Source organism: Berghia stephanieae, chromosome 15 (genome assembly GCF_034508935.2).
Source record: "Berghia stephanieae isolate SIO BIC M18660-M18661 chromosome 15, UCSD_Bste_1.3, whole genome shotgun sequence".
NCBI classification, from domain to species: Eukaryota; Metazoa; Mollusca; class Gastropoda; order Nudibranchia; family Aeolidiidae; genus Berghia; species Berghia stephanieae.
This window is the reverse complement of record NC_088374.1, coordinates 18,242,058-18,257,444: the sequence shown is the minus strand read 5'-3', so window position 1 is coordinate 18,257,444 and position 15,387 is coordinate 18,242,058. Positions and strand designations below refer to the sequence as shown.

The following is a 15,387-nucleotide window of genomic DNA, read 5'->3' as shown; positions in this document are numbered from 1 at the left end:
TCTGGTTTTTTAGTTTTGTTGGACTCCACAAATAAAGCGGTGACTGGCATTTCATAGCCGTTCAGTCAAGCCGTCATCTGCATTTTTTACCAAATTGGGACCTAAAATTTGCCAAAAAAACACACGAAATTTGCCAAAAAGACCAAAATTTGCCCAAAAAAATTGCCGAGGAGAACTAAGTGTTTCAGTAAAAACTGAAGTTGGATGTGTAAGTGACTCGATTTATTTGACTTGAGAAATGGAATGACTGTGAATAGCGTTGTTACAAAGATTTTAAAGGATCATTATCCATAGAGAGTAGCTTCCCTTGGTTTGGGCCCAGGCAAAGCTGCAACATGTCTCAAGTTTCACACTTTTTTTTCGTTATTTTGTTTTCGCTTCTTTTTTTTCCCCAAAATTTGCCACGCGATTTGCCAATTTTCCCAAAATTTGCCACGATTTGCCAATTTTGGGAGATTTGCCAAAATTTGCGGATCGCCCTGATATTTGCGGCCGCAAAAAATGCAGATGACAGGTCAAGTACTCAGAAGGTCAGACTAACAAACAGTTTGTGTTTTAGAAATTGCAATCTTATCTCTTCTTTGATGTTCACTTCCATTTCCCTTTTTCTTCTGGAGTCCCACATTTCATACAAGATTACAAGTGCGGCTGTGTGGTATGACACTCGCTTTCGGATCGGAAAGTTCTGGGTTCGAGCCTCGCTCGGCACATAGTTGAGTCCTCGGAGAAGGCTCTTTCCTCTTATTTTCTCACCGTACTCAGGTGTAAAATGAGTACCTGGCTGTTAACAGCGTTGTCTCTGTCAGAAACAATTGCAACATCGTCTAACAGGCCTCATGTCCTGTCCTAAATGTTAAATGTTGCTGTTGGCCAGGGACCCCTTGTAAAGCGCTTTGAGCACATTTAGTAGATATTGCGCTATATAAAAGCTCAATTTAATTCAATTTCACAATATTACAAGTCAGCATACAGCACTAGCCTCAGCGTGGCTTAGCGGTACAGTCTTTGCCTCTCACCCTAAAGGTACTGAGGTCGATCGCCTGCCCTGCGATGTGTGGCCTGGAGCAAGTCACCTCGGCCTAGCTCAATTTGCAGCGCTGCTTTTCGGGCTGATTCCCTTGGAATAGACCCTAGAGAAAAATTTCCACTATGAGTTGAAGAAAGGGAATATTTTTTTTTTTTTTTTTTAAATTTATTTCGAACCAAAGATACATTTCAAAATATTTCTACAAAAAATACCTTTAGCCCCAAAAAGATTTATAATTAATATTATGAGCATTCAAGAAAAACATAGGGGTGATAATATTTTGCAAAGAAATAAAAATCTTTGTCATACCTTCATAATGAACAAAGAAATTCCTTGAAAGTAATTTAAACACCAAAAAAAACTATTATAATATAGATTATCAAAATTGCGAAAAAAAAAAATTTTTTTTTCAAAAGTAGAAAGAGATATAAAAATTAAGTAGTAATCACAGATAATACTTTTTTTTGGAAACATACATCAGAACCAAAACTGTGGAGCGCGCAGAAAATTTGAAAAAAAAAATAGGCGGAGGGGAGGGGCTGGGGGAATCTATTTGCTTGATGCAGTAGAATAGACATGTGGACTTGGAAGATTATAAAATATCCTCAACTGGTGAAATAATACAGTAGACTCCGGATAAGACGATGCCCAGGGGAACCGTGAAAAAAAAATTGACATAACCGAAAATCAACTTAACCGGAGTGTAACCAAATGAGCAAAAATGCATGTGAACAAAGCAAGTCAATCTAGAATATATCCCTTCATGTCGAGTCGCGCTTTTCGCTGACGTTGCATGGTTGCGGCATTGAATTGACTTGAGAAGTAGATGTCCTGTAGTGGTCATCAGAGGCTCCTAGCCCCAAAGAGGAATCGGAATACATAAAAAGCGGAATTTGAGATCAAAAGTATTACCTAACGGGTGGAAAGTTTGCCTCTGTGAGTTTGAAAAAGTTCAAGCATTTTCAGATGTTGATATTTTCATAATTATAATACAGTAATGCCAACTTGAAAGTTTATAAATTCGTAGTTTTACAACGGAAAAAATGAACAAGTCACTATAAATATCTTTATAAATCAATAATTTGCCATCACCATGATCCACAAATGATTCAAAGTCCTGAGAGTATAGGATCTAAGGAACTAAATTTTCCTTTTCCACCAAATTTATTGAGTTAAAGAGACTAATGCAGTCCTGTAGCTGGAGCTTTGTAGTACCAGGCATGTCTGGTCATAACATAATAACACAAAACTAAATTTGGGGGTCCCAATAGCTCAGTTGGTAGAGCACTCACTTCATACGCAAAGGGACCAAGATCGATCCCGGGTGCAGTCGGGATTTTTTTTTACCCCCCCCCCCCCCCCCCCCCCCCCCCCCCCCCCCCCCCCCCCCCCCCCTTGTCCACCCAGCAGTGAATGGGTAGCTGAGTCTGTTAGATTTGGTCATGGAAAGTACTTTGCGATAGAATAGTGTCCTATCCAAAGGATAGCAAGCAATTGCTAGAAACCAGGATAAACTCTGGCTCCAAAAAACTAAATTTACTCGAATGGGGGAAAATCCAAAACAGAAAGGCAGAGTTTCCCTTGGAGGCAAAGTTGTTTCCCTTGGAGGCAAAGTTCCGCCATTTGACAGTTCAAGTTCAAGGTCTTTTTCTGCAAAAGGCGGATTGATTGCCCATCACTGCAGATTTTATACAATTATTGGGTGACTTTCTCCACTACTGTGTTATTGAGTTGAAAGATAAATGTTTAATAATTGACCAAATGTGTTGTTGTTGTTGGTAATATCTAGGATTTCTGGTGGGAGAGTGTTCCATTCCTTGATGGTTCTTGGGAAGAAACTGTTTTTATATTTGTTGCTTCTGTGTGTTGGGGTTGTGGAACTTACTGTAATGATAAATTCTTGTGGATGTACAGTGTTGTTTTGTGAAATACTGCGGTAGAGTTACTGTTGTTTTGTTGGAATGTACTGTTCTGTGTAGAAGTTGGAGGCGCTTTTCGTTCCGCCTACTTTGTTTGTTTTGTTTGTTTTTAAGGGTTTTACGGCGCTTGCAACACATTTAGGTTATATCAGCGCCAGTAAAAAGGAAGAAAATGGGATAGCAAAAAGTTCTAGAATTATAAATAAAGCACCCAAGAAAAAGTAAGACAAAGGGGAACTGGGAACAAATAGGGATCAGATGTAGATTCCAAGAGCATACCACCAATGTACTTAGTTTGAGATCACCTATAAGTCTTATCCAGACACAAGCACAAAATCCAACAAAGAGGAACACACTCAAATACTTACATTATACATTTCAAATAACACATACAATAATACAGAACAGAGAGATGATTTACAAGGAAAAAAATATCATCTCCCAAAACAATAACTATGCATTTGACTGTTTCCCTCCAGCCAGGACTCCGACTAGGGCCAGGAAAAAAACAAGTAATTTCATTCCAAGACAAAGATAGACATCATGTTGGAAAACAGATATAAGGGGATAGAAGACACAGTATGTACCTCCCTGCCCGCTATGGGAGTCCGCCAACTTTCCAGTGTTTTCCACCGCAACAGTTTCAAGGTCTCAGTAATGCATCCTGGTTCACGCAAGTAATTGTTGGTTCAGGTATATTTAACATTTAACGCCACGTCAAAAAAATGGGACTTGGTGCCTCTTTTAACTCACTCAATCCTAGAGATTTTTGCTACTTTTCAAAATTGGAAAAAAAAATAATTAAAATGAGCTTGTGCGTTGATAGTTTTTTTCAACTACCATGAACATGTAAAAATTAAGAACATTAGGTTTGATAAAAGGCCTGTAATTTTTCTCAGAAATATGTAATAAATAGGCATGGGGTAAAAGTAACCTGGGTAAACTATGGAAATGTTAGTGTTAGTATTAGGGGGTTGAGTGAGTTAAGGTCAAAACAATTTTAAGCGCTCATTGTTTACAAAATTTGGGGTCAACTGCAGGCACATGGCGGTTACTAAGAGTTGCTTATTTGAAAACAATGTCCAATTTGTAATATAAGTACCTCCTTGATAAGATAAAATGGAAAGAGAATGCTAGAATGTGCGGTTATGTGGTCTAGTGGTATGACACTCGCTTTCGAATCGGAAGGCCCATGATTCGAGCCTTGCTCAGCGCATAGTCCAAGTCCTTGGAAAAGGCTCTTTACTCACATTACAGGTGTAAAATGAGTTACCTGGCCGTTAACAGCATTGTCTCTGTATAAAAATAAAATGTAATATTGCCTAACAGGCATCCTGTCTCGTTCTGTATGTATGTTATGTGTTGCTGTTTGTCAGTGACTCCTTTTAATTGTAAAGTGCTTTGAGCACGTTTAGGGGAAATTGCGCTATATAAATGCTCTAGTTTTATTTCATATCAAATCACGAAGGATCCATTATAAGGCAGGCTCTCTCTCTCTCTCTCTCTCTCTCTCTCTCTCTCTCTCTCTCTCTCTCTCTCTCTCTCTCTCTCTCTCTCTCTCTCTCTCTCTCTCTATCTATATATATATATATATATATATATATAGACAGAATGCGCTTGGCTAAGAAGCTCATAACATTGCCATCCGGAAGTATAACGGACCAACACACAAAACTGTGTGTATCCATGAACTTTTATAGTGAGGTTAATACAGTTCAGTGAGCATTACTCATAAACGCGGATGGCAAAAAACAATAACAAAGACATGAGTGACGTCATCTTCGAACTATCTATCTATCTATATATATATGTATATAATGGATTAAGTAAAAGATTTAAATTACGCCATCCCACTATGGCATCATTAGATACCATCGCCTCGGCATTCAATGATGATGTAATACAGACAATCCACCGAACCCGGGACCTTCGGGGTCACAGTTCAATGCCTTGGCCCATTTGCCTCTCCTGAAGGAATACATAGAAAACCATTGGTCACAAGTATTGTTAAGACACTTTTAAAAACAAGTTACTCGAATTAACAAAATATGGCAAGATTTGATTGGTCATGTCGGGGAAACAAACAGTAACAAAATCAAGTAATATTGAGCACGGCCAATGACTGAATGGGGGACCACTGAGTTGTTTTCTTCCAGGCTATAGGAAGTGATAAAGTTTGTTATGTTAAATCTGTTCTCAGAGGACACACATATAACATGACCTTAACACTATGAAATGGTTATCTTATCATTTTATAAGGCCTGCTTGGGGAATAATTGAAACATTGTTGAACTCTTTGAGCATGGTAAAACCATGGAAATGTGCTCAATTATTTATTTTATGTCATTAAAATTGGAATTCTGCAGTTTAAACAAGATATCATTATACTTTAAATAATAAGACAATATTTGAGTGTCATTAAAATTGGAATTCTGCAGTTTAAACAAGATATCATTATACTTTAAATAATAAGACAATATTTGAGCATGTAGTGGAGCTTGATTGAAATAAAAAAATATTTTCATATGTATTACTGTATTGTATCGTTTAAGAGCTATCGGGTTCTAAAAACCTTTAAGTTTAAGTGCTTTGTGTAACTTATATGCATAGATACAATTTATCAATTATATTATATTATTAAATAGCTAATACATAAATTAGTGTCGATTTTAGAATGAGGAAATCAAAGTTTATTTCAGTTTGTAAGAAAAATGGAAAATTCCAAATTTCTCCAGCAAATCTTACTTATATCAATATCTTTCTGTAAATGTAATAGATATATATAAGTAAAAAATACACATCATTCCCAATTTATCGAGACAAATTAACAATTGATAGGAATAAAAGACATGAAATGTTTTTTTAACATTAACCCTCTGCTTACCAACCATAGGAATATCGTCCCATTCGTTACGACACGACCAACAATTTTCTCTTTCTGATTTCTCTTCTACATTACAAAATTTAAAGAAATGCTTTGATTACAGCTATAAATACTAGACACTGTGTTGTAGAGCTCATTTTGCTGAACAACATTCTGTATAGAATGCAATTATTTTTGTTTTGTTTGAGTAAGAAAAGTCTATTTTTGTGTCGGGTGGCTGTGAATTTTCGGGGGAAAATTCTAAAAATGGCTGGTAAGGAGAGAGTTAACCAAAATTTATAGAGTGAAAATGGAAAGGCTTCTTATGGGAACAAAACAGACAATGGACGTTTCAGGTACAAACCCCTCGTCAGCACAACAATACACAAATAAACGTGGAAAACAAATAAAGTGTAATGAAAAATAACTTCTATCGTCTCATACTGCAACCACCATTGAGTACAGACGATACAAGTCATTTTTCATTACACTTTATTTGTTTTCCACGTTTATTTGTGTATTGTTGTGCTGACGAGGGGTTTGTACCTGAAACGTCCATTGTCTGTTTTGTTCCCATATGAAGCCTTTCCATTTTCACTCTTTCATTAGTATTTTCATGATCATAGGCTTCAGGCAGCTCCTACCGTTTCCAAAATTTATATTAATTTTCCCCCAAGACGGTATCAAACGTGGGGGGGGGGGGGTCCCAATAGCTCAGTTGGTAGAGCACTCGCTTCACATGCAGAGGGTCCGAGATCGATCCCCGGTGAAGTCGAGATATTTTTCTGATTCTGATTTCCCCCTGTCCACCCAGCAATGATGGGGTAGCTGGGTCTGTTAGAGTTTTACAGCAGTTGCAACACATTTAAAGTCATTTCAGCGCCAGTAAAAAGGAAGAATATGGGATTGTCAGAAAAAAAGTGATAATTTACAATTGAAAGCACATGAGAAAGAGTAAAATGATGGAGAAATGGTTCAAATAGGAAACAGATGTGTAGATTCCAAGAGCACACTATCAGTGTACTTAGTTTGATATCACTTAAAAGTCTCATCCAGACATAAGCACAGTCCCTACTAAGAGGAAAATACTCGAATCTTTACAAACAATTATAAATTTTTTAAAAATTTGTAAGATTTCATAATAGAGAGATGATTTACAAGGAAAAAATAGACTCTCCCAAAACTATAAACTATAACTATACATTTAAATATCTCTCTCCCAGTCATGGACTCCAGCCAGGGCCAGGACAAAACTAAGTAATCTCATTCCAAGACAAAGACAGAAAGCAACTCTGATAACAGTTACAGGGGTACCATAGAAGAACACAGTGACCTCCCTGCTCATTTTTGGAGGTCAGGAACTCCATCCAAGAAAAAAAATGTTTAAAGTAGTCCTTCAGAGTCATGAGGCGAATGGAGCCATTGCTTGCTATCCTTTTGATAGGACACTAGTCTATTGCAAAGTACTTCCACATCAAATATAACAGTAACAGACTCAGACTCTACTGACCTATTCACTGCTGTGTGGACAGGTATGGGTGGAGGGGTAAAAAAATCTTGATGGCACCCAGGATCGATCTTGGGCCCTTTGAGTTTGGCGCGAGTGCTCTACCAAGTGAGCTATGGGGACCCCCTCCTCCCCCCACCCAGGACCTTGACATAATATAGTTTCAAGGTGGTGGGTCACAAGAATGAGAGTACAGTAAAGAGGATGTAAAATGTGAGATCGTCGAGTATGAAAGTCCCATGTTGTCTGTCGTCATCATTCCAATAGGTTTTCTTGGTCAAAAAGTTAAACTGAGGATTAGAAAAAGATTCACTCATTATATTTATTTAACACATAAATAAATATATAAATTCAGTTTATAATAATGCTGAAAACTTATATAGCGCTATAACTCCGAGACACTAGACTTTAAGCGCTTAAATTACAAATTACTTTGGCTGAAACATACTCATTTACACACACACACAAGCATACACACACACAACAGAAACTAGACAGACCTATCTTGCTTCTCATACCATCTACTAAAGACGAAACAGATATGTTTTAAGCGAACGTTTAAAAATAGACAAAGATTCTTTTTCAAGAATGCTCTGTGATTTATTCACAACCAAGGGGAAATTTGTCTTTAGGATCTATTCCAAGGGAAGACTGGAATAACCCAGGCATGAGAAATTGACATACATGGATCATATAAAGTGCTCGACAATTAAGGAGTGCGAATTATTTCGCTGCCCAGAAGAAGCCATTGCATCGGCTGAAACAAATATGTAGGCAAGAATTTTTTTTAAAAGGTGAGATAATAGATATATATATATGACACTCGCTTTCGGATCGGAAGTTCCTGGGTTTAAGCCTCTGTCGGTGCATAGTTGAGTCCTTGGAAAAAGCACTTTACTCACATTCTCTCACCGTACTCTAGTGTAAAATGAGTAATTGGCCGTTAACAGCATTGTCTCTGTCAGAAAAAAAAATTGTAATATTGCCTAACAGGTGTCACGTCTCGTTCTACACGTTACATGTTGCTGTTGGGAAGGAATCCTTTTGTAAATTGCTTTGAGCACATTTAGTGGATATTGCGCTATATAAAAAGCTCAAGTTTTTTTTTAGCTGTTTTCCTATCTATGTTATACTAAAACTTTTGCTTAGGGGAAAAATGGATTTTACTATCGCATAATAGCAAAGATATTTAGACATCCCTATTATCCATTGTAATAAAAAAGACAACATAGAAATTCAGGAAATATTATCCTCTGGTGCACGCTTCCAGTTTGACTAAAAATAGATTTTGATGAGTAATGCTATCCTGACCACTAAAGCCCAGAAATATAAACAAGAACAAAAGGCAAAAGAATTTTATCAACAAAAGCGAAAGTTAAGGACCATTTTGTTTGAGATGTCCGTGTAGACAGTACAATGAAAATAGAGGGATAAAAACAGGGAATTTACATGTGTTCAAGATTTCCATGTTACCAGTACAATGAAAATAGAGGGATAAAAACAGGGAATTTACATGTGTTCAAGATTTCTGTGTTGCCAGTACAATGAAAATAGAGGGATAAAAACAGGGAATTTACATGTGTTTGAGAATTTCGTGCTGCACTTGACTTATAAAGTTGTTTTTATTTTTGAGGAGGGGGGGGGGGGGGGGAGAAGGATTGGATGGGAAAGACTTTTTTTTCCCCGCAGACTCCCAACACATTTGAATTTGAATCATACTTACACAAGCAGCGATACATTGTGTAAAACAGAGCCGTACAAATTGAGGCAAAGGCAGAAAGTCTAGGAGGGGCGGAACCGCTGTAGTTTTCCTCTGTTGACGAAAAGAGATGAAAAGCCATGAGACATCATTGCCCAGGTGTGACCCACTGTCTTAGTAGTAGTAGTAGTAGTCCTTTAACTCACTCAACCCTAACACCAATTATATCCGTAGTTAACCCAGGTTACTTTTACCCTATGCCTATTTATTACATTTTTATGAGACAAATTACAGGCGTAGTATCAAAGCTAATGTTTTTAATCGTTGCATGTTAATGGTAGCTGAATAAAACTTATCTATGTATATGTTTATTTTTAATACTATTTTTTTTCCAGTTTTGAAAAGTAGCAAAAATCTCTAGGATTAAGTGAGTTAGAGCCATTCAGGCACAACCAAAGGATCTTGTTATGAGGGTTAGTTACATTCAAATGTTTACAGAGTGTTTTCAAAACTAAAAACAAAATTGTACACAACACCAATGTTACTTCTCTCCTTACCAGCCAGTTTCAGGATTTTCCCCAAAACTAACACACCCAACTAACACAAATTTTATTTTTTATCACTCTGACATAATAGTAATAGCAGTAAAGTTCATGGTATACATAATTTCTTTAGCAAAACATGTTCTACAACTCACTGCTCATTTTCTTTAAATTTTATGATTGAAAAGAGAAATTTGAATAAGAAAAATGTTGGTTGTATCATAACGAATGTGACGATTTTCATATAGTTGGTAAGGAGAGGGTTAAGCGTGATGAGTGGCCGGATGAATGTCGGTGATCGATGGCAGAAATTTCTGTTTCCTGACGTGATCGACGGCAGAAATTTCTGTTTCCCCGACGTGATCGACGGCAGAAATTTCTGTTTCCCCGACGTGATCCGTGATCGACGGCAGAAATTTTCTGTTTCCCGACGTGATCGACGGCAGAAATTTCTGTTTCCCCGACGTGATCGACGACAGAAATTTCTGTTTCCCCGACGTGATCGACGGCAGAAATTTCTGTTTCCCCGACGTGATCCGTGATCGACGGCAGAAATTTCTGTTTCCCGACGTGATCGACGACAGAAATTTCTGTTTCCCCGACGTGATCGACGGCAGAAATTTCTGTTTCCCCGACGTGATCGACGACAGAAATTTCTGTTTCCCGACGTGATCGACGGCAGAAATTTCTGTTTCCCCTGACGATGGCAAATTTGTTTCCGACGGATCGACGGCAGAAATTTCTGTTTCCCCGAACCGTGATCGACGGACAGAAATTTCTGTTTCCCGACGTGATCGACGGCAGAAATTTCTGTTTCCCCGACGTGATCGACGGCAGAAATTTCTGTTTCCCGACGTGATCGACGGCAGAAATTTCTGTTTCCCGACGTGATCGACGGCAGAAATTTCTGTTTCCCGACGTGATCGACGACAGAAATTTCTGTTTCCCCGACGTGATCGACGACAGAAATTTCTGTTTCCCGACGTGATCGACGGCAGAAATTTCTGTTTCCCCGACGTGATCGACGGCAGAAATTTCTGTTTCCCGACGTGATCGACGGCAGAAATTTCTGTTTCCCCGACGTGATCGACGGCAGAAATTTCTGTTTCCCGACGTGATCGACGGCAGAAATTTCTGCTTCCCGACGTGATCGACGGCAGAATTTTCTGTTTCCCCGACGTGATCGACGGCAGAAATTTCTGTTTCCCCGACGTGATCGACGACAGAAATTTCTGTTTCCCGACGTGATCGACGGCAGAAATTTCTGTTTCCCCGACGTGATCCGTGATCGACGGCAGAAATTTCTGTTTCCCGACGTGATCGACGACAGAAATTTCTGTTTCCCCGACGTGATCGACGACAGAAATTTCTGTTTCCCGACGTGATCGACGGCAGAAATTTCTGTTTCCCGACGTGATCGCGGCAGAAATTTCTGTTTCCCCGATGTGATCGACGGCAGAAATTTCTGTTTCCCGACGTGATCGACGGCAGAAATTTCTGTTTCCCGACGTGATCGACGGCAGAAATTTCTGTTTCCCCGACGTGATCGACGGCAGAAATTTCTGTTTCCCGACGTGATCGATGGCAGAAATTTCTGTTTCCTGACGTGATCGACGGCAGAAATTTCTGTTTCCCCGACGTGATCCGTGATCGACGGCAGAAATTTCTGTTTCCCGACGTGATCGACGACAGAAATTTCTGTTTCCCCGACGTGATCGACGACAGAAATTTCTGTTTCCCGACGTGATCGACGGCAGAAATTTCTGTTTCCCCGACGTGATCGACGGCAGAAATTTCTGTTTCCCGACGTGATCGACGGCAGAAATTTCTGTTTCCCCGATGTGATCGACGGCAGAAATTTCTGTTTCCCGACGTGATCGACGGCAGAAATTTCTGTTTCCCGACGTGATCGACGGCAGAATTTTCTGTTTCCCCGACGTGATCGACGACAGAAATTTCTGTTTCCCGACGTGATCGATGGCAGAAATTTCTGTTTCCTGACGTGATCGACGGCAGAAATTTCTGTTTCCCGACATTGTGTCCTTTCTAACACGGAAAGGGACCAAGATCGATCCAGTGTGCGGTCGAGTTTTTTTGTTTTTTTTCAGACACCTCTATCCCCACAGAAGTGAATGGGTAACTAGTTCTGTTAGATCTGGCAGAAAGTACTTTGCGATAAACTAACGTCCTATCCAAAGGATAGCAAGCAATTGTTATTCTGTTTCAGGCTATAGAAACTGAGATAAACTATTACCCCACTCAACTCAGGTGTGAATGAGTACCTGGCTAAGGGCAGTGATGGATATTGTAAAAGTGTTAACAGAAAAAAAGGATGCCAAATTAGCGGCTGGTCCTATGAGAAATGAAAATATGGTTCCATATGGCCTGCTGTGGGAATAAATAAAATATTATTAAGTGCATTGACCATGGTAAATTTGTGGAAATGTGCTATTTAAGTGTTCATATCTATCAAATTTATAAAACAAGACACTGTAGCTACCACTTTTCCATATAAAGTTTTGGTTTTTTTAAATAAATGCACTAAAAACGTTTTATTTTTGTATTTTTGTTTTTTCAAAATCTTATTATAAGTGAAATCCTTACCATCAACCAGGGTTACTTAAGCCATCCGGGGTTACTTAGGCAACTTAGTAGAACAAAAAAGGTTGCTTTTTAAAAAGTTAAATTCATGAGTGCTTATTAGATCTATTGGTTTCTAATTATTTAAAAGTAAAAGATAAAAGCTACATGTAATTTATCTTTTAAAATAAGCAATCTTGTTTTACAGTAAGTGACCTAAGTTACCCCAGGTGGCCTAAGTAGCCCCAGTTGACAGTACTAAACATTTTTAGATTTTGAAAAAAAAAGTTTTAAAAAAAATAAATTGGCCTGTAACCGTATATTAAAATTAAATAATAAATAATAATAAAATTCCCTTTATACATCCCATAGTGGGAATTTTTCTCTAAGGTCTATTCCAAGGGAAGACTGGAATAAGCCAGCCATCATAGCAGTGCAGTGGCGCAAAATAAGCTTGGGCAAGGTGACTTGCTCAAGGCCACCCAGCGCAGCAGCGGGTGATCGAACTCGGTACCTTTCTGTACGAAGCAAAGATCGTACCCCTGAGCTGCGTTGACCCCTCCGTATTATTCACAACCAATGTCACTCTAAGGGGTTTCCACAGACAGTTCTGAGACAAGAGTTCCCTTTCTAAACCTAATGTAAGTGTTGCTGCTCAAAGCTCGAAGAAATAAATAACAATGTGAAATTGAAAGTAAGCTTCAATTTAATATACGAAAACAGATAAAATTGACGTTTTGGGTTTCCCCTTTATCAACGAAACAGGATGAATGAAACACTACAGACGAATGAGAAAATGTGGTAGTGGCGTTGTCTTAACCTAAACGTCCATTTTATCTGTTTTCGTACATTAAATTGAAGCTTACATTCAATTTCACATTGTTATTTATTTTCTAAACCTACCAACCCAAATAATTCTTACCAATAATCTTGATTGTACTCATATTGGCACAAGTACAGCCTTCACATCCTTGCTCGTCTCTTTTAAACCCAAGAGGGCAGTTGATGGACATGCAATTCACCATCGGGCACTCTGCAGGTTTCATCATTTCAAGAACAATCAAAGTTCATTACATGTAAGATAAAGAACTGAACAAGCGTGTATGAAAGGTGCCACACAAAGCCGGAAAGAAAAATACAAGAAAAAAATAAAATCAGTCGTCCTCGACAAGGGGGATTGAACCTCAGACCTTCTGATTACCGGTCACACTAAACTACAAGCCTGCAGACAGTCGGATGGTGAATTGCAAGACACACGGAAAGGGACACATGGCCATAACTAGAACATTCAAAAGACTACAAATATGAGATTTTATCATTCTTCGATGTGAGCGTCCATAGCAACAACATAAAAGCTTCTTCAAGACCAGAACTATACAGACCTTCAAAAGATTACAAATATGAGATTTAAAAAAAAAATGTTTTGATGTGAGCGTCCATAGAAACATGAAAACTCCTGCATGACAAGAACTATACATTCAAAAGATCACAAATACGAGATTTTTTTTTGGGGGGGATTTTTTCCATGGGATCATCCATAGCTACATGTCAACGCCTGCGAGACCAGAACCGATTTTTCTGGTCGTGCTACAAGTTTTTAACCAATAACAAAATCGCATCTTAAACCAAAGACGCTCAACTCTCTTGACAAACCCGTCTTAGCATTTCCTTTTGCTCAGCAACATTTTTTCAATCATCTAAATGATGAATCAGGAATTCTCGTCTCCTTTCAAAAAGCCCATTGAGTCACTTGAAATATGAAAAAAAAAATGGCTTCCGTGAAGAAATCACCGTCCTCACCAATAATCCGCATCACGTCCAAATTGGCACAACTACAACCTTCACAACCTTTCTCGTCCCTTTTGAAACCCAATGGGCAATCCGTGGCCATGCATTTCATCATGGGACAGTCTGCAAGCATTGAGGAAACCAAGGATTAACATCTGCGGTTTGTCTAATGGGTAAAAATGAATAAACATTTTTTTTTGGAAAAATTGAATTATATCACAAATCAGTTAAATTTAAATCTCTTTCTGCATTTCAATAACTCCAGTTTTGAACCAAAAAAAAAATTGACCGACCAATTATCATTTGAACAATTAACATTAAGGGACAAAACCTTGATGCAAGAATTCAGAAAAAAATTGTTTAACTATGTCGAGAACTAAAGCAAATATTATAAAAGCATTTTGTATTTGTAGTGAAAGGATCGACGGAATTATAAACTTAAATTCGGAATTTCATTATTAGACATGTTTGCGGCTATGTGGTCCTGTGGTATGATACTCACTTTTGAATCAGAAGGTCTTAGGTTCAAGCCTCACTCGGTGCATAGTTGAGTCCTTGGAAAAGGATGTTTACTCACATTCTCTCACCGTAGTCAGGTGTAAAATGAGTACCTGGCCGATAACAGCGTTGTCTCTGTCCGAAAAATTGTAATATCGCCTAACAGACGTATTGTCCCGTCCTACATGTTAAGTGTTGCTGTTGGCCAAGGAACCCTTGTAAAGCACTTTGAGCATGTTGAGTGGATATTGTGCTATATATATAAAAGCTCAAATTAAATTTAATTAATTGTTTAATAGAAATTAGATTTAGACCAGATTGAATTCTTTTTCTTTTTACCAATAAAAACATTTGATTGAAAATTGACTGAATAAGTTTCCATAATTAGCTGACTAGTAATTAGTAGAAAATAAGACAATGATGGTAATGGTGATGATGATGATAATAATAATATAATAATAATATAATAATAATAATAATAATAATAATAACATTAAAATTACTATTAATAATAATAATAACAACAACAACAATAATAATAATAATAATAATAATAATACCTAATAATAATAATAGTAATAATAATAATAATAATAATAATAATAATAATAATAATAATAATAATAATAATAATAATACCAGTGATAATATTTATAATAACATTAAGACTAATATAGGAGGGGTTCTGTCTCCTGTGCCTAACCAACATTGATTGAGTGATCTCTAATATGCCACTGAGAGTACTTTGTGAGAGACAATTGTCCTATCCAAAAGGTTCCAGGCAATTGTTAACGTCCTTATAATCACAATAATGATGCTAGGCTAAATACTGGCTCCACAGGCTTCCTGACTGCAGCCAGTTCTGCAAATATAAATTGCTATAGTAGACAACATGAGAGTTATAGCTGGTACTATGTGGTCTAGTGGTATGACAGTTGCTTTCGGATCGAACGGTTCAGGATTC

The 15,387-nt window shown here is 37.9% G+C and overlaps 1 protein-coding gene across 2 annotated transcripts in view; it reads right to left on the bottom strand.

The window, feature by feature from the left end:
* Positions 1 to 4,959: 4,959 nt before the first annotated feature.
* The window catches only part of LOC144960836 (uncharacterized), an 11,816-nt gene continuing 1,388 nt past the window's right edge, over positions 4,960 to 15,387 (bottom strand). The window contains exons 3-5 of one of the 2 annotated variants that reach the window (XM_078894206.1): positions 13,938 to 14,048; positions 9,040 to 9,129; positions 4,960 to 7,606 (exon numbers count right to left, since the gene is read on the bottom strand). In XM_078894206.1, the coding sequence (XP_078750332.1) occupies positions 7,602 to 7,606; positions 9,040 to 9,129; positions 13,938 to 14,048 (206 nt within the window). In that variant the 3' untranslated portion in view covers positions 4,960 to 7,601. Of the gene's footprint in view, positions 7,607 to 9,039; positions 9,130 to 13,059; positions 13,171 to 13,937; positions 14,049 to 15,387 lie in introns of both variants that reach the window. The other variant, XM_078894208.1, reaches the window with a different exon arrangement.